Source organism: Oncorhynchus clarkii, unplaced genomic scaffold, assembly GCF_045791955.1.
Source record: "Oncorhynchus clarkii lewisi isolate Uvic-CL-2024 unplaced genomic scaffold, UVic_Ocla_1.0 unplaced_contig_799_pilon_pilon, whole genome shotgun sequence".
In the NCBI taxonomy this organism is placed as follows: Eukaryota; Metazoa; Chordata; class Actinopteri; order Salmoniformes; family Salmonidae; genus Oncorhynchus; species Oncorhynchus clarkii.
In genome coordinates, this window is record NW_027258636.1 from 1 (window position 1) to 20,133 (window position 20,133).

The 20,133-nt window shown below is 46.8% G+C and overlaps 1 protein-coding gene across 1 annotated transcript; it reads left to right on the forward strand.

Annotated features, from left to right (window-relative positions):
• Positions 1 to 211: 211 nt before the first annotated feature.
• LOC139397798 (rab-3A-interacting protein-like) lies at positions 212 to 19,730 on the forward strand (the record flags this gene model as incomplete). Its single annotated transcript, XM_071144226.1, has 9 exons — positions 212 to 271; positions 363 to 464; positions 606 to 659; positions 896 to 1,099; positions 2,217 to 2,345; positions 6,157 to 6,269; positions 12,303 to 12,402; positions 13,250 to 13,319; positions 17,541 to 19,730. Coding segments are annotated over 9 exons (915 nt in total), but the record flags the coding sequence as incomplete, so codon positions are not given.
• Positions 19,731 to 20,133: the final 403 nt, after the last annotated feature.

Below are 20,133 nucleotides of genomic sequence, written 5' to 3' on the forward strand. Positions count from 1 at the left end.
CACACCTCTCTGTCAGAACGAGACGAGACAGAAGATAGACCTGTTCCTCACCTCTCTCTGTCAGAACGGTGTGAGACGAGACAGAAGATAGACCTGTTCCTCACCTCTCTCTGTTAGAATGGTGTGAGACAGAAGATAGACCTGTTCCTCACCTCTCTCTGTCAGAACGGTGTGAGACGATGTAAACCTGTTCCTCACCTCTCTCTGTCAGGAACGGTGTGAGACGAGACAGAAGATAGAGCTGTTCCTCACCTCTCACTGTCAGAACGGTGTGAGACGAGAGAGAAGATAGACCTGTTCCTCACCTCTCTGTCAGAACGGTGTGAGACGATGTAAACCTGTTCCTCACCTCTCTCTGTCAGAACGAGACGAGACAGAAGATAGACCTGTTCCTCACCTCTCTCTGTCAGAACGAGACCAGACAGAAGATAGACCTGTTCCTCACCTCTCTCTGTCAGAACGGTGTGAGACGAGACAGAAGATAGACCTGTTCCTCACCTCTCTCTGTCAGAACGAGACGAGACAGAAGATAGACCTGTTCCTCACCTCTCTCTGTCAGAACGGTGTGAGACGATGTAAACCTGTTCCTCACCTCTCTCTGTCAGAACGAGACGAGACAGAAGATAGACCTGTTCCTCACCTCTCTCTGTCAGAACGGTGTGAGACGAGACAGAAGATAGACCTGTTCCTCACCTCTCTCTGTTAGAATGGTGTGAGACAGAAGATAGACCTGTTACTCACCTCTCTCTGTCAGAACGGTGTGAGACGAGACAGAAGATAGACCTGTTCCTCACCTCTCTCTGTCAGAACGGTGTGAGACGAGACAGAAGATAGACCTGTATCTATATGGGTTCTATATGTGTGATGTTCCACCCCTCTCTCCCCCTCCCCCCAGATTGATGTGCTCCAGGCGGAGGTGTCGGCCCTGAAGACCTTGGTCCTGTCCACGTCCCCCACCTCCCCCTGCCACGACCTTCCTGGGGGCTCCAAGGCTCCCTTCAAGAAGGGTCATGGCCGCAACAAGAGTACCAGCAGCGCCATGCTGGGCAGCGGGCAGGAACTGAGCGGCACACAGCCCATCGTACGAGACTGCAGAGAGGTAACACACACACACATCTCTCCCTCCTCTAGCTCTCTCTCTCTCTCTCCCTCCTCTAGCTCTCTATCTCTCTCTCTCTCCTCTAGCTCTCTCTCTTTAGGTCTGTCTCTCTCTTTTGCTCTCTCTCTAGCTCTCTCTCTAGCTCTCTCTCTTTCTCTTCTCTAGCTCTCTCTCTCTCCTCTAGGTCTCTCCCTCTCTCTCTCTAGCTCTCTCTCTAGCTCTCTCTCTAGCTCTCTCTCTAGCTCTCTCTCTTTCTCTTCTCTAGCTCTCTCTCTCTCTCTCTCTAGCTCTCTCTCTCTCCTCTAGGTCTCTCTCTCTCTCCCTCCCCTCTCTCTCTCTAGCTCTCTCTCAAGCTCTCTCTCTCTAGCTCTCTCTCTCTCCTCTAGGTCTCTCTCTTGCTCTTTCCACCCTTCCCCCTCCCTGTTTGCAGTGACCCTCATGAAGCTGGACTATCAGTAGGTATGAATAGGAGTGAAACAGATCTGTGAGCACTGTAATACAGCAGAATGAATCGTCCATAACTATCTTCCTGAAGGAGGCTGACGAGGGGATCTGGATGTGTGGTCTGTTGGTGTGTGGAAGTTATGTTGTTGAGGTATGTGTGTGACATTAGTGTCTACTTTGCTCCTCCTCCTCTTCCTCCACCCCCGACTCCTCCTTCCTCCACCCCTACTCTTCCTTCCTCCACCCCTACTCTTCCTGCTCCTCCTTCCTCCACCCCTACTCTTCCTGCTCCTACTCCTCCTTCCTCCACCCCTACTCTTCCTACTCCTCCTTCCTCCACCCCTACTCTTCCTGCTCTTACTCCTCCTTCCTCCACCCCTACTCTTCCTGCTCCTACTCCTCTTCCTCCACCCCTACTCTTCCTGCTCCTACTCCTCTTCCTCCACCCCCTACTCCTCCTCCTGCTCCTCCTCCTTCCTCCACCCCTACTCTTCCTGCTCTTACTCCTCCTTCCTCCACCCCTACTCTTCCTGCTCCTACTCCTCTTCCTCCACCCCTACTCCTCCTGCTCCTACTCCTCTTCCTCCACACCCTGCTCCTCTTCCTCCACCCCCCTACTCCTCTTCCTCCACCCCCCAATCCTCTTCCTCCTCCTCCTACTCCTCCTCTTCAGCTGGACAGTCTCCTGTTTAGTGAGTTTAAGTTGTGGAAGGAGGAGCCCAGTCTGGAGAGGAACAGCTCCTTCCTGGAGAGAGTCTACAGAGAGGACATCTACCCCTGTCTCACCTTCTCCAAGAGTGAGGTACACACCACACACACACACCTCACCACCTCCAAGAGTGAGGTACACACACACACACACACACACACACACACTCACACCTCACCTTCTCCAAGAGTGAGGTTCACACACACACACACACACACACACACACCCCTCACCTCCTCCAGGTACACTAATGCCTGGTGCAGGATGTATGATAGTTCATGAAGACCTATTCTGTGTCCTGCATGTCGTCAGCTCTATGATTTTAAAACTCATTAAAAATCCTAAATGACTCTAGCTGTTAACATTGTTTTACCAAGTGCTCTCTGTTTTGTCTGGTTTCATCAAGTACCCTCTGGGCTTCCGTAGTGACCAGATGGACTCACCAGTCTAAACTTCTTTCAATCCTTAGTACCTGTGGTCGTATCCATATTCCATCAGGGAGCCAGTCTAATGTCTGGAACTGTTATAACCTGTGTATTCCATCAGGGAGCAGTATAATGTCTGGAGCTGTTATAACCTGTGTATTCCATCAGGGAGCCAGTATAATGTCTGGAGCTGTTATAACCTGTGTATTCCATCAGGGAGCAGTATAATGTCTGGAGCTGTTATAACCCAGTCTGCTATTAGACGATGGTGTCCTCTATCAGAAGAACTAACAGCTGCCTCTAGTATTGTCATTAGTGTTCTGTACTAGTGTTGTCATTAGTGTTCTGTACTAGTGTTGTCATTAGTATTCTGTGCTAGTGTTGTCATTAGTGTTCTGTACTAGTGTTGTCATTAGTGTTCTGTACTAGTGTTGTCATTAGTGTTCTGTACTAGTGTTGTCATTAGTGTTCTGTGCTAGTGTTGTCATTAGTGTTCTGTGCTAGTGTTGTCATTAGCGTTCTGTACTAGTGTTGTCATTAGTGTTCTGTACTAGTGTTGTCATTAGTGTTCTGTACTAGTGTTGTCATTAGTATTCTGTGCTAGTGTTGTCATTAGTGTTCTGTACTAGTGTTGTCATTAGTGTTCTGTACTAGTGTTGTCATTAGTGTTCTGTACTAGTGTTGTCATTAGTGTTCTGTACTAGTGTTGTCATTAGTGTTCTGTACTAGTGTTGTCATTAGTATTCTGTGCTAGTGTTGTCATTAGTGTTCTGTACTAGTGTTGTCATTAGTGTTCTGTACTAGTGTTGTCATTAGTGTTCTGTACTAGTGTTGTCATTAGTGTTCTGTACTAGTGTTGTCATTAGCAGTCTGTACTAGTGTTGTCGTTAGTGGTCTGTACTAGAGTTGTCATTAGTGTTCTGTACTAGTGTTGTCATTAGTGTTCTGTACTAGTGTTGTCATTAGTGTTCTGTACTAGTGTTGTCATTAGTATTCTGTGCTAGTGTTGTCATTAGTGTTCTGTACTAGTGTTGTCATTAGTGTTCTGTACTAGTGTTGTCATTAGTGTTCTGTACTAGTGTTGTCATTAGTGTTCTGTACTAGTGTTGTCATTAGTGGTCTGTACTAGTGTTGTCATTAGTGGTCTGTACTAGTGTTGTCATTAGTGTTCTGTACTAGTGTTGTCATTAGCGTTCTGTACTAGTGTTGTCGTTAGCGGTCTGTACTAGTGTTGTCGTTAGTGGTCTGTACTAGAGTTGTCATTAGTGTGCTGTGCTAGTGTTGTCATTAGTGTTCTGTACTAGTGTTGTCATTAGTGTTCTGTACTAGTGTTGTCATTAGTGTTCTGTACTAGTGTTGTCATTAGTGTTCTGTACTAGTGTTGTCATTAGTGTTCTGTACTAGAGTTGTCATTAGTGGTCTGTACTAGTGTTGTCATTAGCGGTCTGTACTAGTGTTGTCATTAGCGGTCTGTACTAGTGTTGTCATTAGTGGTCTGTACTAGTGTTGTCGTTAGTGGTCTGTACTAGTGTTGTCGTTAGCGGTCTGTACTAGTGTTGTCATTAGCGGTCTGTACTAGTGTTGTCATTAGCGGTCTGTACTAGTGTTATCATTAGCGTTCTGTACTAGTGTTGTCATTAGTGTTCTGTACTAGTGTTGTCATTAGTGGTCTGTACTAGTGTTGTCATTAGTGTTCTGTACTAGTGTTGTCATTAGTGTTCTTTACTAGTGTTGTCATTAGTGTTCTGTACTAGTGTTGTCATTAGTGTTCTGTACTAGTGTTGTCATTAGTGTTCTGTACTAGTGTTGTCATTAGTGTTCTGTACTAGTGTTGTCATTAGTGTTCTGTACTAGTGTTGTCATTAGTGTTCTGTACTAGTGTTGTCATTAGTGGTCTGTACTAGTGTTGTCGTTAGTGGTCTGTACTAGTGTTGTCGTTAGCGGTCTGTACTAGTGTTGTCGTTAGCGGTCTGTACTAGTGTTGTCGTTAGCGGTCTGTACTAGTGTTGTCATTAGTGTTCTGTACTAGTGTTGTCATTAGTGGTCTGTACTAGTGTTGTCATTAGTGTTCTGTGCTAGTGTTGTCATTAGTGTTCTGTGCTAGTGTTTTCATTAGTGTTCTGTACTAGTGTTGTCATTAGTATTCTGTACTAGTGTTGTCATTAGTGTTCTGTACTAGTGTTGTCACCATACCACCATTTTAACTTCCAACCCAATACCAGCTACTATCACGATACTCTATAGCATCACATCACTTGATACCAAAACTATATCACACATAGAAAAGGCGTATTTGCCAAAGTTACAGAATGGCACTTGATCCAGACAGATAAACTCAGCTTTTGAGTTCAATATCATTACATTTGAAATGCTTTACTTGCAACATTGTTCACGGAGACGGCTTTGTATGCAGTAATGAATAAATGATACAATCATGTACAATCAATTAGACTTTTACCAATCAGACTACATAATGGTAATCAGTTATTGGAATGGTCCATCTCTATTGGTTAACTGGGTAAATCAGGATGTCGACTAGGTCTATTCATAATACAGGTGAATGTATATTATTCAATAGGAGTGTATTTAATGAGTTATTCAGCTTGTTTTGGTTGATTTCATGAGGATACAGATGCCAAACAATCCCTTTTCATTTACGACTTATTGGTGACGGCTAAGAGAACATATTTTATCGTACTGATTAACAACATTTGCGTAGAGAAAAAAAAAAGCAATCTCTTCTTTATAGAAGTGTGCGCTGTCTCTTTAAATGAGTGTCGTTTGTTAGGCTGATTGTGGGTATGGAATCTACTGGAAACCAGGACGAGGCGAAGGAGATAATTAGTTTTTGGTGCTGCAAGGGAGACTAAGTCAATTAATAAAGTTTGTGGTGACAATCGGCTTTAAAATCAGCGTATTTCGCATTATGGTTTGGATATTATCACAAACAAAGTATGAGGGTAGTGAATTCAGCTGTAGTCGAGTTAGGAAAGTTAGCCTACATTTTAAACCTGGAAGCTACCGGTATCGTCCTGCATTGTTAAACATTTCTGGCCTGTATGGACATTGTTTTGCGAACCGTAATGAACAATTTCATTACAGTCCGCGTGGCATTATTCAAGCGTGTCAGTGTCTGTGCAGCATGAATGGGGACTGTGGAGCTAATGCAGCCCAGAACAGTCTAAAATGTACAGAAGTTTCGCTGTACCCTGCAACACTATTCTGTACTCTGAATAGACTGATCTGTTACACTGCCCTCTTGTGGCAGAATAGAGGTACTGACAGATGAGGAAAAACTGACACTTACTGAAATAAGTATTTTAGAAATGTTGACTAAAACTAGAAGTAACTGAAGCAGTACTGTCTATAAATATAATGTACTTTTACCCTGACCCCTAACATCTGACCTCATCTTGGAGGCTGTGGATTTAAGGTGGGCTTCAGAGCACTTTCACCCTTAACTCTAACCTCTTCTGTAGCTGGGGTCGGCCATCTTGGAGGCAGTGGAGAGGAACACGCTCAGTGTGGAGCCGGTGGGCTTCCAGACGCTGCCTGTCGTGAAGGCCTCTGCTGTGGAGTGTGGAGGACCAAAGTGAGTACGCTAACAACTACCCCAGCTGACAACTACCCCAGCTAACATGCTGACAACTACCCCAGCTGACAACTACCCCAGCTAACACGCTAACAACTACCCCAGCTGACAACTACCCCAGCTAACAACTACCCCAGCTAACACGCTAACAACTACCCCAGCTGACAACTACCCCAGCTGACAACTACCCCAGCTAACAACTACCCCAGCTAACACGCTAACAACTACCCCAGCTGACAACTACCCCAGCTAACAACTACCCCAGCTAACATGCTAACAACTACCCCAGCTAACAACTACCCCAGCTAACACGCTAACAACTACCCCAGCTAACACGCTAACAACTAACCCAGCTGACAACTACCCCAGCTGACAACTACCCCAGCTGACACGCTGACAACTACCCCAGCTGACAACTACCCCAGCTGACAACTACCCCAGCTGACAACTACCCCAGCTGACAACTACCCCAGCTGACAACTACCCCAGCTGACAACTACCCCAGCTAACACGCTAACAACTAACCCAGCTGACAACTACCCCAGCTGACAACTACCCCAGCTGACACACTGACAACTACCCCAGCTGACAACTACCCCAGCTGACAACTACCCCAGCTGACAACTACCCCAGCTGACAACTACCCCAGCTGACACGCTAACGGCTAACCTGGCTGACGACTACCCCAGCTGACGACTACCCCAACTAACCCAGCTAACGACTAACCCGGCTAACGACTAACCCGGCTAACGACTAACCCGGCTAACGGCTACCCCGGCCAAAGACTACCCCGGCCAAAGACTACCCCGGCCAAAGACTACCCCGGCCAACGGCTACCCCGGCCAACGGCTACCCCGGCCAACGGCGGCTACCCCGGCCAACGGCGGCTACCCCGGCTAACGGCTGCTACCCCGGCTAACGGCTGCTACCCCGGCTAACGGCTGCTACCCCGGCTAACGGCTACCCCGGCCAACGGCTACCCCGGCCAACGGCTGCCCCGGCCAACGGCTGCACCGGCCAACGGCTGCACCGGCTACCCCGGCTGACGGCTAACCCGGCTGACGGCTAACCCGGCTGACGGCTAACCCGGCTGACGGCTAACCCGGCTGACGGCTAGCCCAGCTAACGACTAACCCAGCTGACGACTAGCCCAGCTAACACACTGACTTCCACTGCTCATTGTTGACAAAAATTCAGCGTGCAGTGTTTGGAGTAGGCTGTTACTACTACTACTACTACTACCACTACTACTACTACTACTACCACTACCACTACTACTATAGACAGACAGATGTGCAATTCTCTGCAAAGTTGAGAGGAATTATCAGTAACCATTTACAGTTGGCTGTATCATTCATTCACCCTGGCGTTTTTTCTTCAGCTCTTAATTTTGTTCACTGCTGTTCTCTGTATGTTCCTCAGTCACCTTCTAGCATGTTCCCTCTGTTTAATATGCCTCACGTTCTAACATGTTCCTCAGTCACATTCTAACATGTTCCTGCACTGTTCTCTATGTTCCCTCTGTTTAATATGCCTCATGTTCTAGCATGTTCCTCCACTGTTCTCCATGTTCCCTCTGTTTAATATGCCTCACATTCTAACATGTTCCTCCACTGTTCTCCATGTTCCCTCTGTTTAATATGCCTCACATTCTAACATGTTCCTCCACTGTTCTCCATGTTCCTCCACTGTTCTCTGTATGGTCCTCAGTCACATTCTAACATGTTCCTCCGCTGTTCTCCATGTTCTCCATGTTCCCTCTGTTTAATATGCCTGACATTCTAACAACATGCTCCTCCACTTACACTACATGGCCAAAAGTATGTGGACACCTGCTAGTCGAACATCTCATTCCAAAATCATGGGCATTAAAATGGAGTTGGTCCCCCCCATTGCTGCTATAACAGCCTCCACTCTTCTGGGAAGAGTTTCCACTAGATGTTGGAACATTGCTGCGGGGACTTGCTTCCATTCAGCCAACAAGAGCATTAGTGAGGTCAGACACTGATTAGGCCTGGCTTGCAGTCGGCTTTCCCGTTCATCCCAAAGGTGTTTGATGGGGTTGAGATCAGGGCTCTATACAGGCCAATCAAGTTCTTCCACACCGATCTCGACAAACCATTTCTGTATGACTCTCACTTTGTGCACGGGGTATTGTCATGCTGAAACAGGAAAGGGCACTGTGCATTGGGGCAGGTAGTGTTCTCCTGGCATCCTCAACCCAGATTGGTCCGTTGGACTGCCAGATGGTGAAGCGGGATTCATCACTCCAGAGAACACGTTTCCGCTGCTCCAGAGTCCAATGGCGTTGAGCTTTACACCACTCCAGACGACGCTTGGCATTGCTCATTCTGGGCTCGTGTGCTGCTGCTCTGCCATGGAAACCCATTTCATGAATCTCCTGACCAACAGTTTGTGTGCTGATGTTGCTTCCAGCGGCAATTTGTAACTCGGTAGAGAATGATGCAACCGAAGACAGACTTTTAAAAAATACAAATAAATTATACACTCTACCTACTTCAGCTCTCGATGGTCCCTTTCTGTGAGCTTGTGTGGCCTACCACTGTTTTTCTCCTAGACGTTTCCACTTCACAATAACAGCACTTACAGTTGACCAGGGCAGCTCTAACAGGACAGCAATTTGACTAGCTTGACTTGTTGAAAAGGTGGCATCCTGTGACTGTGCCACTTTGAACGTCACTGAGCTCTTCAGTAAGGCCATTCTACTGCTAATGTTTGTCTATGGAGATCGCATGGCGGTGTGCTCAGTTTTCTACACCTGTCAGCAACGGGTGAGGTTGAAATAGCCGAATCTACTGATTTGAAGGGGTGTCCACATACTTTTGAATATATAGTGTATCTCCATGTCTGTGTTTAATATGCTCTCCTTCTGCTCTGTCTACAATATGAATCAGTAATCATCTCTCTAGAATCCTAGGGGGAGATTACAATGTGCTGGAACTGCTATCCTCCTTCCTCACCCAACCGTGACCAATCAGAATCCACCGCTGACAATTGACTTCCTGATAATGTCTCTGACCTTGGTTAGAATATTGGGTGGATTAAAGGAGATTATTTGTTTAAGTTGGGAGGAAGAAGAGAGAATTGGGGGAATGATGTTTTTGTTCTCAGTGGTTCACTGTCTGTGTGAAGGGAATATACAATGTGTTTACCCAAAGACCGCATTCATTCTGATTCCACCCTGCTCTCTCACCATTTCTTTCATTCTTCCTCGATGTGTCTCTCTCTCGCTCTGTGTCTCTCTCCCCCTCGCTCTGTGTCTCTCTCCCCCTCGCTCTGTGTGTCTCTCCCCCTCGCTCTGTGTGTCTCTCTCCCCCTCGCTCTGTGTGTGTCTCTCCCCCTCGCTCTGTGTGTCTCTCTCCCCCTCGCTCTGTGTGTCTCTCTCCCCCTCGCTCTGTGTGTCTCTCTCCCCCTCGCTCTGTGTGTCTCTCTCCCCCTCGCTCTGAGTGTGTCTCTCTCCCCCTCGCTCTGAGTGTGTCTCTCTCCCCCTCGCTCTGAGTGTGTCTCTCTCCCCCTCGCTCTGAGTGTGTCTCTCTCCCCCTCGCTCTGAGTGTGTCTCTCTCCCCCTCGCTCTGAGTGTGTCTCTCTCCCCCTCGCTCTGAGTGTGTCTCTCTCCCCCTCGCTCTGAGTGTGTCTCTCTCCCCCTCGCTCTGAGTGTCTCTCTCCCCCTCGCTCTGAGTGTCTCTCTCCCCCTCGCTCTGAGTGTGTCTCTCTCCCCCTCGCTCTGAGTGTGTCTCTCTCCCCCTCGCTCTGAGTGTCTCTCTCCCCCTCGCTCTGAGTGTGTCTCTCTCTCCCCCTCGCTCTGTGTGTCTCTCTCCCCCTCGCTCTGTGTGTCTCTCTCCCCCTCGCTCTGTGTGTCTCTCTCCCCCTCGCTCTGTGTGTCTCTCTCCCCCTCGCTCTGTGTGTCTCTCTCCCCCTCGCTCTGTGTGTCTCTCTCCCCCTCGCTCTGTGTGTCTCTCTCCCCCTCGCTCTGTGTGTCTCTCTCCCCCTCGCTCTGTGTGTCTCTCTCCCCCTCGCTCTGTGTGTCTCTCTCCCCCTCGCTCTGTGTGTCTCTCTCCCCCTCGCTCTGTGTCTCTCTCCCCCGCGCTCTGTGTGTGTCTCTCCCCCTCGCTCTGTGTGTCTCTCTCCCCCTCGCTCTGTGTGTCTCTCTCCCCCTCGCTCTGTGTGTCTCTCTCCCCCTCGCTCTGTGTGTCTCTCTCCCCCTCGCTCTGTGTGTCTCTCTCCCCCTCGCTCTGAGTGTGTCTCTCTCCCCCTCGCTCTGAGTGTGTCTCTCTCCCCCTCGCTCTGAGTGTGTCTCTCTCCCCCTCGCTCTGAGTGTGTCTCTCTCCCCCTCGCTCTGAGTGTGTCTCTCTCCCCCTCGCTCTGAGTGTGTCTCTCTCCCCCTCGCTCTGAGTGTGTCTCTCTCCCCCTCGCTCTGAGTGTGTCTCTCTCCCCCTCGCTCTGAGTGTGTCTCTCTCCCCCTCGCTCTGAGTGTGTCTCTCTCCCCCTCGCTCTGAGTGTGTCTCTCTCCCCCTCGCTCTGAGTGTGTCTCTCTCCCCCTCGCTCTGAGTGTGTCTCTCTCCCCCTCGCTCTGAGTGTGTCTCTCTCCCCCTCGCTCTGAGTGTGTCTCTCTCCCCCTCGCTCTGAGTGTGTCTCTCTCCCCCTCGCTCTGAGTGTGTCTCTCTCCCCCTCGCTCTGAGTGTGTCTCTCTCCCCCTCGCTCTGAGTGTGTCTCTCTCCCCCTCGCTCTGAGTGTGTCTCTCTCTCCCCCTCGCTCTGAGTGTGTCTCTCTCTCCCCCTCGCTCTGAGTGTGTCTCTCTCTCCCCCTCGCTCTGAGTGTGTCTCTCTCTCCCCCTCGCTCTGTGTGTCTCTCTCCCCCTCGCTCTGTGTGTCTCTCTCCCCCTCGCTCTGTGTGTCTCTCTCCCCCTCGCTCTGTGTGTCTCTCTCCCCCTCGCTCTGTGTGTCTCTCTCCCCCTCGCTCTGTGTGTCTCTCTCCCCCTCGCTCTGTGTGTCTCTCTCCCCCTCGCTCTGTGTGTCTCTCTCCCCCTCGCTCTGTGTGTCTCTCTCCCCCTCGCTCTGTGTGTCTCTCTCCCCCTCGCTCTGTGTGTCTCTCTCCCCCTCGCTCTGTGTGTCTCTCTCCCCCTCGCTCTGTGTGTCTCTCTCCCCCTCGCTCTGTGTGTCTCTCTCCCCCTCGCTCTGTGTGTCTCTCTCCCCCTCGCTCTGAGTGTGTCTCTCTCCCCCTCGCTCTGAGTGTGTCTCTCTCCCCCTCGCTCTGAGTGTGTCTCTCTCCCCCTCGCTCTGAGTGTGTCTCTCTCCCCCTCGCTCTGAGTGTGTCTCTCTCCCCCTCGCTCTGAGTGTGTCTCTCTCCCCCTCGCTCTGAGTGTGTCTCTCTCCCCCTCGCTCTGAGTGTGTCTCTCTCCCCCTCGCTCTGAGTGTCTCTCTCTCCCCCTCGCTCTGAGTGTCTCTCTCTCCCCCTCGCTCTGAGTGTCTCTCTCTCCCCCTCGCTCTGAGTGTCTCTCTCTCCCCCTCGCTCTGAGTGTCTCTCTCTCCCCCTCGCTCTGAGTGTCTCTCTCTCCCCCTCGCTCTGAGTGTCTCTCTCTCCCCCTCGCTCTGAGTGTGTCTCTCTCCCCCTCGCTCTGAGTGTGTCTCTCTCCCCCTCGCTCTGAGTGTGTCTCTCCCCCTCGCTCTGTGTGTGTCTCTCCCCCTCGCTCTGTGTGTCTCCTCCATCCCTCTTTCTATTCCTTAAACATGATCAGTCCAGTTAGGCTGGCCAGGCCTGGTCTCTCAATGTGCTGTGATGTTGAGCTTTAGGTGATTAGACATTCAGCTGTTTTCAGGGTAATTCTGGGCCTCATTCTTACCACTTGGTTTCAGAATGGCCTTTCTTACCACTTGGTTTCAGAATGGCCTTTCTTACCACTTGGTTTCAGAATGGTCTTTCTTACCACTTGGTTTCAGAATGGTTTTTCTTACCACTTGGTTTCAGAATGGTCTTTCTTACCACTGTCTCTCTGTTTCTTGTCTCTCCTCACAGAAAGTGTGCCCTTAGTGGCCAGACCAAAACCTGCAAGCACAGAATCAAGTTTGGTGATTCCAGCAACTATTACTACGTGTCTCCTTTCTGTCGTTATCGGGTGAGTTTTACCACATCTTACAGCACTCTCATTTATCAACCTGTAATCCCCTACGAAGTGTACATCACTCTCATTTATCAACCTGTAATCCCCTACGACGTCTACAGCACTCTCATTTATCAACCTGTAATCCCCTTCGACGTCTACAGCACTCTCATTTATCAACCTGTAATCCGCTACGACGTCTACAGCACTCTCATTTATCAACCTGTAATCCCCTACGACATCTACAGCACTCTCATTTATCAACCTGTAATCCCCTACGAAGTGTACATCACTCTCATTTATCAACCTGTAATCCCCTACGAAGTGTACATCACTCTCATTTATCAACCTGTAATCCCCTACGACGTCTACAGCACTCTCATTTATCAACCTGTAATCCCCTACGAAGTGTACAGCACTCTCATTTATCAACCTGTAATCCCCTACGACGTCTACAGCACTCTCATTTATCAACCTGTAATCCCCTACGAAGTGTACAGCACTCTCATTTATCAACCTGTAATCCCCTACGAAGTGTACAGCACTCTCATTTATCAACCTGTAATCCCCTACGAAGTGTACAGCACTCTCATTTATCAACCTGTAATCTGCTACGACGTCTACAGCACTCTCATTTATCAACCTGTAATCCCCTACGACGTCCACAGCACTCTCATTTATCAACCTGTAATCCCCTACGACGTCCACAGCACTCTCATTTATCAACCTGTAATCCCCTACGACTTCGACAGCACTCTCGTTTATCAACGTCTAATTCCCTGCATAAGAAAAGGATTCATGTCCACCATCTAATGTTTGACCAGTCTAGCCATTTAACCTTGATCTCTCCCTCTCTCTCCAGATCACGTCAGTTTGTAACTTCTTTACCTACATCCGCTACATCCACCAAGGGCTGGTCAAGCTGCAGGACGGTGAGATCAGCCAGCAGTGCATTTCAATGTTGTTTTTGCCTACAGTCACATGTGAATACACTTTGTCTTTAGTGGTTTCAGCTAATGTGAAGCTTTGGATGGATCCCATGGATGGACGTGCTATCAGGAAACCACAGTACATATGAATAAGTCATGTAGAGTAGTGTGTCTTATGGACCCCAGTGGTGCTGTAGATCGGGCTAACTCAGCAGCTATCTGACATGGTGGAATCCTATCAGCATAGAAATGGAATACCTAGAATGGGGAATCCCCATTCACCTCAACATTCTGATTCTATTTCTATGTCCATTACCGTAGAGCACATATGTCAGAGTCAAGGCCCGCGGGCCACATCCGGCCCGCAAGAAGGTTTTTTACGGCCCCTGGGATGATCTTGATTTATTATTAGAACCGGCCCGCAGCAAGCCGGCAGCCCGCAGATCTTTTACACGCACCAATACTACATTTCCCACAATGCAAAGGTGACGCACCGAGCAGTAGGCTGCTTCATTTCAATATTTATTGGCACAGCAGTCGTCAGCATCACAGTAAAATTAACTTTCAGATACCCATCAAAAATGGCAAAACGGAAGGTGGATACTGAGAACCGGGGGTTTCAAACAAGGTGGGAGTCGGAGTATATGTTCACGAAGGTAGCTGGAAAACCTGTGTGTCTTCTGTGTGGAGAAAGTGTGGCGGTACTGAAAGAGTATAATCTGAGACGACATTATGAAACGAAACACGCGGACACACACGCGGACGCAACTGTCAAGGCCAGTTTTATTTTGGCAGAAGAGATCGCTAAATCAGCCCGGCCATTTACGGAGGGGGATTTCATCAAAAACTGCATGATTAAAGTTTGTGACGAAGTTTGCCCAGAAAAAAGGCAACTCTTTTTAAATGTGAGTCTGAGCAGAAACACCATTGCCGAGAGAGTAGACCAGTTGTCCATCAATCTAAAAGAGCAGCTTGTGAAAAAGGGAAAAGATTTTATTGCATATTCCTTGGCTGTGGATGAGAGCACCGACATTTCTGACATTGCCCAGTTGTCAATTTTCATCCGCGGAGTGGACTCCAACCTAAGCGTGACAGAGGAGTTTTTGGCTTTACGTCCTATGCATGGCACAACTACGGGGCATGATTTGTATGAAGAGGTGTCAAGATGTGTAAATGAGATGGAGCTGCCTTGGGAAAAACTCGTGGGTTTGACAACCGACGGAGCACCTGCGATGTGTGGACACAGGAGCGGACTGGTGGCGAAGATACGGGAAAAGATGCAAGAGGAAAACGCGACAGGTGAGCTGACAGCTTATCATTGTATCATACACCAGGAAGCGTTGTGCGGTAAAGCCTTGAAAATGGAGCATGTAATGAGCATCATCACGCGCACAGTTAACTTTATCAGAGCCAAAGGTTTGAATCACCGCCAGTTCAAGGCATTTCTGACGGAGTTAGAAACGGAGCATGGTGATTTGCCTTATCACACAGAGGTGCGATGGCTAAGCCAGGGAAAGGTGCTTCAAAGATGTTTCGAGCTTCGTGAGGAGATTTGTCTGTTCTTGGACAGCAAAGGGAAAGACACAACACAACTCCGAGACGAAATGTTTCTGTGTGAAATGGCTTTTCTGTGTGACATTACGAGTCATCTGAATGCAATAAACTTGCAGCTGCAGGGTCGGGATCGTGTCATCTCTGATATGTACAGTACAGTGAAGGCATTTAAAACCAAACTGACTCTGTGGGAGACGCAGATGCGGAAAGAAAATTTGAGCCACTTTCCCAGCTGCCAGACCATGAAAGAGAAGCTCTCTACCAGTGCGTTCCCGAGCACACAGTTGGCTGATAAAATAGGTATGCTTGCCGCTGACTTTCGACGCCGATTTGCTGACTTTGAAGCACAAAAAAGCAGGTTGGAACTGCTCGGTAACCCATTTGCTGTTGACGTGGAAAGCTCACCACCAAACCTCCAAATGGAGTTGATTGACCTCCAATGCAATGATGCACTGAGGGCAAAATATGCGGCAGTGGGTGCTGCGGAGTTCGCCCGTTTCCTCCCCGGCACAATGCCCCAGCTGCGCATCCAGGCTGCTCAAACGTTGTCTATGTTTGGCAGCACATACCTGTGTGAACAACTGTTTTCTTTGATGAACCTGAACAAAACATCACACAGAAGTCGACTTACTGCTGAACACCTCCACTCAATTCTGAGGATTTCTTCAGCTCAGAGCCTTACCCCGAACATTGATGAACTTGTGGAAAAGATGGGACACCACCAAGTATCACCCTCAACCTCAAACAAGTGAACATTACTGTGCAATCACATATTTAGAGTTTTTACTCAGTTCAAGTTTAAAAGTTAAAATTTAATATTTGTTTTCACTGCATGTTACTTCTCCTTAAACAAAGTGTTGTTTTTGATTAATAGATTTTTGCACTTTATTTTTTTGTATTTCAATCCAATTATATTTTAAAAATATTTCAGTTGAGTGGATGATAGAAAATTGCTATTATTGTTTTTTCTTTGAAGTAAATTTAGCCCACTTTTGCTAAAATAGAAAATATAGTCTACTGATGGTGCCTTGAATACCGGTTTCTTTCATTTAATGTTCATGTTATGGGGATATTTATATAAAGGAAATTTGTCTTTTGTGTCTGTTGAAAATTAAAGATTACTGACAGAGCCATAAGAAAATATTGCTTTATTTATCTGATCATATTGTAATATATTTGTTAGGTTTTCAGTAGGTTCAATTAGGTTCACTAGACTATATGCGTCATTTAAAAATTTTTCAATGAACATTCGAACAGTCCGGCCCTCGTCTTGTAGCTGATTTTTTTATTTGGCCCTCCGTCCATTTGACTTTGACACCCCTGCCGTAGAGGGTGGAGGCTCATCAGTCACACAGCTCATTTAGAGAAGTCTCCTCAAGGTTAACGACTAGCACAAGAACGCCATTGTTTTTCAATAGAGGAGACGAGTTCGGAGCCAAGTGATGATGTTTGTAACGTAGCCACGGAATGGCTGTTCTAGCATTTTGTTGTTTATAGGATTCACACAATCTTCAACAGTAGCCGAACTGGCAGTCTTTAGTCTCCAGTTGTCATGCTGACTATGTCCCTACAGTATAGTCAGAATGTGTTATAATGTCCCTACAGTATAGTCAGAATGTGTTATAATGTGTTGTAATGTCCCTACAGTATAGTCAGAATGTGTTATAATGTCCCTACAGTATAGTCAGAATGGGTTATAATGTCCCTACAGTATAGTCAATGTGTTATATTGTCCCTACAGTATAGTCAGAATGTGTTATAATGTCCCTACAGTATAGTCAGAATGTGTTATAATGTCCCTACAGTATAGTCAGAATGTGTTATAATGCCCCTACAGTATAGTCAATGTGTTATAATGTCCCTACAGTATAGTCAATGTGTTATAATGTCCCTACAGTATAGTCAATGTGTTATAATGTCCCTACAGTATAGTCAGAATGTGTTATAATGTCCCTACAGTATAGTCAGAATGTGTTATAATGTCCCTACAGTATAGTCAGAATGTGTTATAATGTCCCTACAGTATAGTCATAATGTGTTATAAGTGTCCCTACAGTATAGTCAATGTGTTATAATGTCCCTACAGTATAGTCAATGTGTTATAATGTGTTATAATGTCCCTACAGTATAGTCAGAATGTGTTATAATGTCCCTACAGTATAGTCAATGTGTTATAATGTCCCTACAGTATAGTCAGAATGTGTTATAATGTCCCTACAGTATAGTCAGAATGTGTTATAATGTCCCTACAGTATAGTCAGAATGTGTTGTAATGTTTATTCTCTCTTCTGTCCAATCCTCCTTTCCTCCCTCCATCTCTTTTCCTGTTCTCTATCTCCTTTCCTTCCTCCATCTCCTTTCCTGTTCTCCATCTCTTTTCCTGTTCTCCATCTCCTTTCCTGTTCTCCATCTCCTTTCCTGTTCTCCATCTCCGTTCCTGTTCTCCATCTCCGTTCCTGTTCTCGATCTCCTTTCCTCCATCTCCGTTCCTGTTCTCCATCTCCTTTCCTCCATCTCCGTTCCTGTTCTCCATCTCCTTTCCTCCATCTCCTTTCCTGTTCTCCATCTCTGTTCCTGTTCTCCATCTCCTTTCCTCCATCTCCGTTCCTGTTCTCCATCTCATTTCCTCCATCTCCTTTCCTGTTCTCCATCTCCGTTCCTGTTCTCTAGCAGAACAGATGTTCTGGGAAGTGATGCAGTTGAGGAAAGAGATGAGTTTTGCTAAGCTGGGCTACTACAAGGAGGAACTGTGACCAACCAATCACGATACAGAACAGAGGGATGCGTGTCTGAATCTCAACCTATCATCAGATGCACTCCCGTGACGGACAGAATAGCCCTCCAATCATCCTACCCTCCTGGCTCTCAGAAGGAAGAAGGACCGCCCCCAACGCTCCTCATCGTTACCCCTTCCAATCTCTCATCCAATCACGTGTCATTTCAGGAGAGTCCTCCCATCCTCTGTCTTCAATACCTACAAGTATATGACTTAAAATGCATTCCCCTTACATCCTGACTGATCTACCAATAACAGTGAGTAGTTATTCAGGATGTAAGGGGATTGGTAGTTCAGACTGACTGATCTACCAATAACATTGAGTAGTTATTCAGGAAGGGGATTGGTAGTTCAGACTGACTGATCTACCAATAACAGTGAGTAGTTATTCAGGATGTAAGGGGATTGGTAGTTCAGACTGACTGGTCTACCAATAACAGTGAGTAGTTAATCAGGATGTAAGGGGATTGGTAGTTCAGTCAGTCTGTCTGGAACATGACCATTGCTTGTCATTCTGATTGGTCTGTTAGAATGCATATTGAAACAGAGGAAGTGCTCTAAACCCAACGGCTGCTTCCAAAATGGCACCCTGTTCACTGTAGTGCACGACTTGTGGCCCCTATGAGCCCTGGTCAAAAGTGGTGCACTAAATATGGAATAGGGTGCCATTTGGGACACAAGACAAGTGTAAATCGAGGCGCTCCGTCCATCCAGCCATCTGTGGTTATTCTATCCATCCATCTCCAGTCCGTATTTAAAACCAGAGGACCGTAACTATGGTGACGACCACACTGCTGTATGTAACTTGACTCCGTTATTATATGTAAGAAACGCTGAATGAGCTCATCTGTCCACACTACAAGGCTGAGGCACAAGTGGCACCCTATTCCCTATATAGTTAACTACTGTAGTGGTGCAGTATGCACAGCAGGGGTTCCCAAACGTGTTTCATTATTTTTTTTTATTGAGATTGCCTTTGTTAAATACAACACCAGCTCATTTTGTTTCATTTGAGGGACCTAGGAAAATGACTTATTTTAGGTAGGCAATTTATTTAACCTTTTATTTAACTAGGCAAGTGAGCTGAGAACAAATTCTTATTTACAATGACGGCCTACCAAGGCCAACCCCCCTAACCCTGACGACGCCTGACGACGCGGGGCCAATTGTGCTGCACCCTATGGGACTCCCAATCACGTCTGGTTGTGATACAGCCTGGAATCGAACCAGGGTCTGCAGTGATTCCTCTAGCACTGAGATGCAGTGCCTTAAACGGCTGCGCCACTCAGGACCATAATGATGATGATGATGATGATGATAATAACAATAATAATAGAAATAAATAGTCTAGATCTGATTTCCCCAAAAGTTTTATTACGATCATTTATATGAACCTTCAATTTAATTATGCAAATTCTATTTTACAGGAAGTGATTCAATTTAATTATGCAAATTCTATTTTACAGGAAGTGATTCGATCAATTGATAGCGACAGAGTCACACATTGTATAAGATTACTCCGCAAGCAAAGTCCAATTTCTTTTGACTCCTGGACTTTAGAAGGTCGTAAGCTCAGCTTCTCAACGTCATAGAGACAAAGCAAATACATTCCCCATGTGCATCAGAGTCTTCCTCTGTCAGTTACGCTTTGTTTTATTCCCTCCCGTGACACTTCGACGCCCCGTATGTTTGGGACCCGGGATGTAGAGAATATAGGTGTCATTTGGGAGTAGAACATGTGGAGGAGGATTCTGTTGGGTTCTGTCTAATACAAGGACTTTAGAAGAATCTGTACAAATGTTTTGAAGGTTTTAGAAAACACATTGATGATGATGAAGAACATTCTCTCTGGCTTTTTAGTTCTTTACCAACCCTTTAGTTAGAAGTATGTAGCTGTGTCGTCACGTGTGTGTGTGTGTGTGTACGTGTGGTGTGTGTGGTCTGTGAACGTTCCAATCTATATACCTTCTCCTGGTTTTCCATCCTTCCATCCCTCCAAGTCCTCTGTTAACATTCCAACTCCAAGCTTTCCTCAATTTATTTTAGTGCCTTTCTGGAACACACTGAATTAAAAATGGTATACCTCTGGAACCAACGTGTCTGTTTGTGAACATGAAATCTGTTGTCCCAAACACACTCAGTCAGTGTAGATATGATGACACACGAAGGGTAAAATTGTCAGGACACAATTATACTGCATAAAAATAGATATGTACATTGTTCAGTACATTCTGCACGTTGCCCATGCGTTGTCTTATAAAAGTAGGGCCACTTCCTGTTAATGGTTCTCCTTCCTGCCACGTCTCTGGGCTTTCCACAGGATTGTTAATCTTGGTGAAATTACGTCCTTTTTTTATACAGTAGTATGTTACTGTATAATGTTACTGTTTCAATATGTTTGCAATTCTACGGCATTTAAAAATGTCAATTTGTTGTCGTCTTTCACAATCACAGAGTTCATCAGTATAGATTCAACACTTCTATATC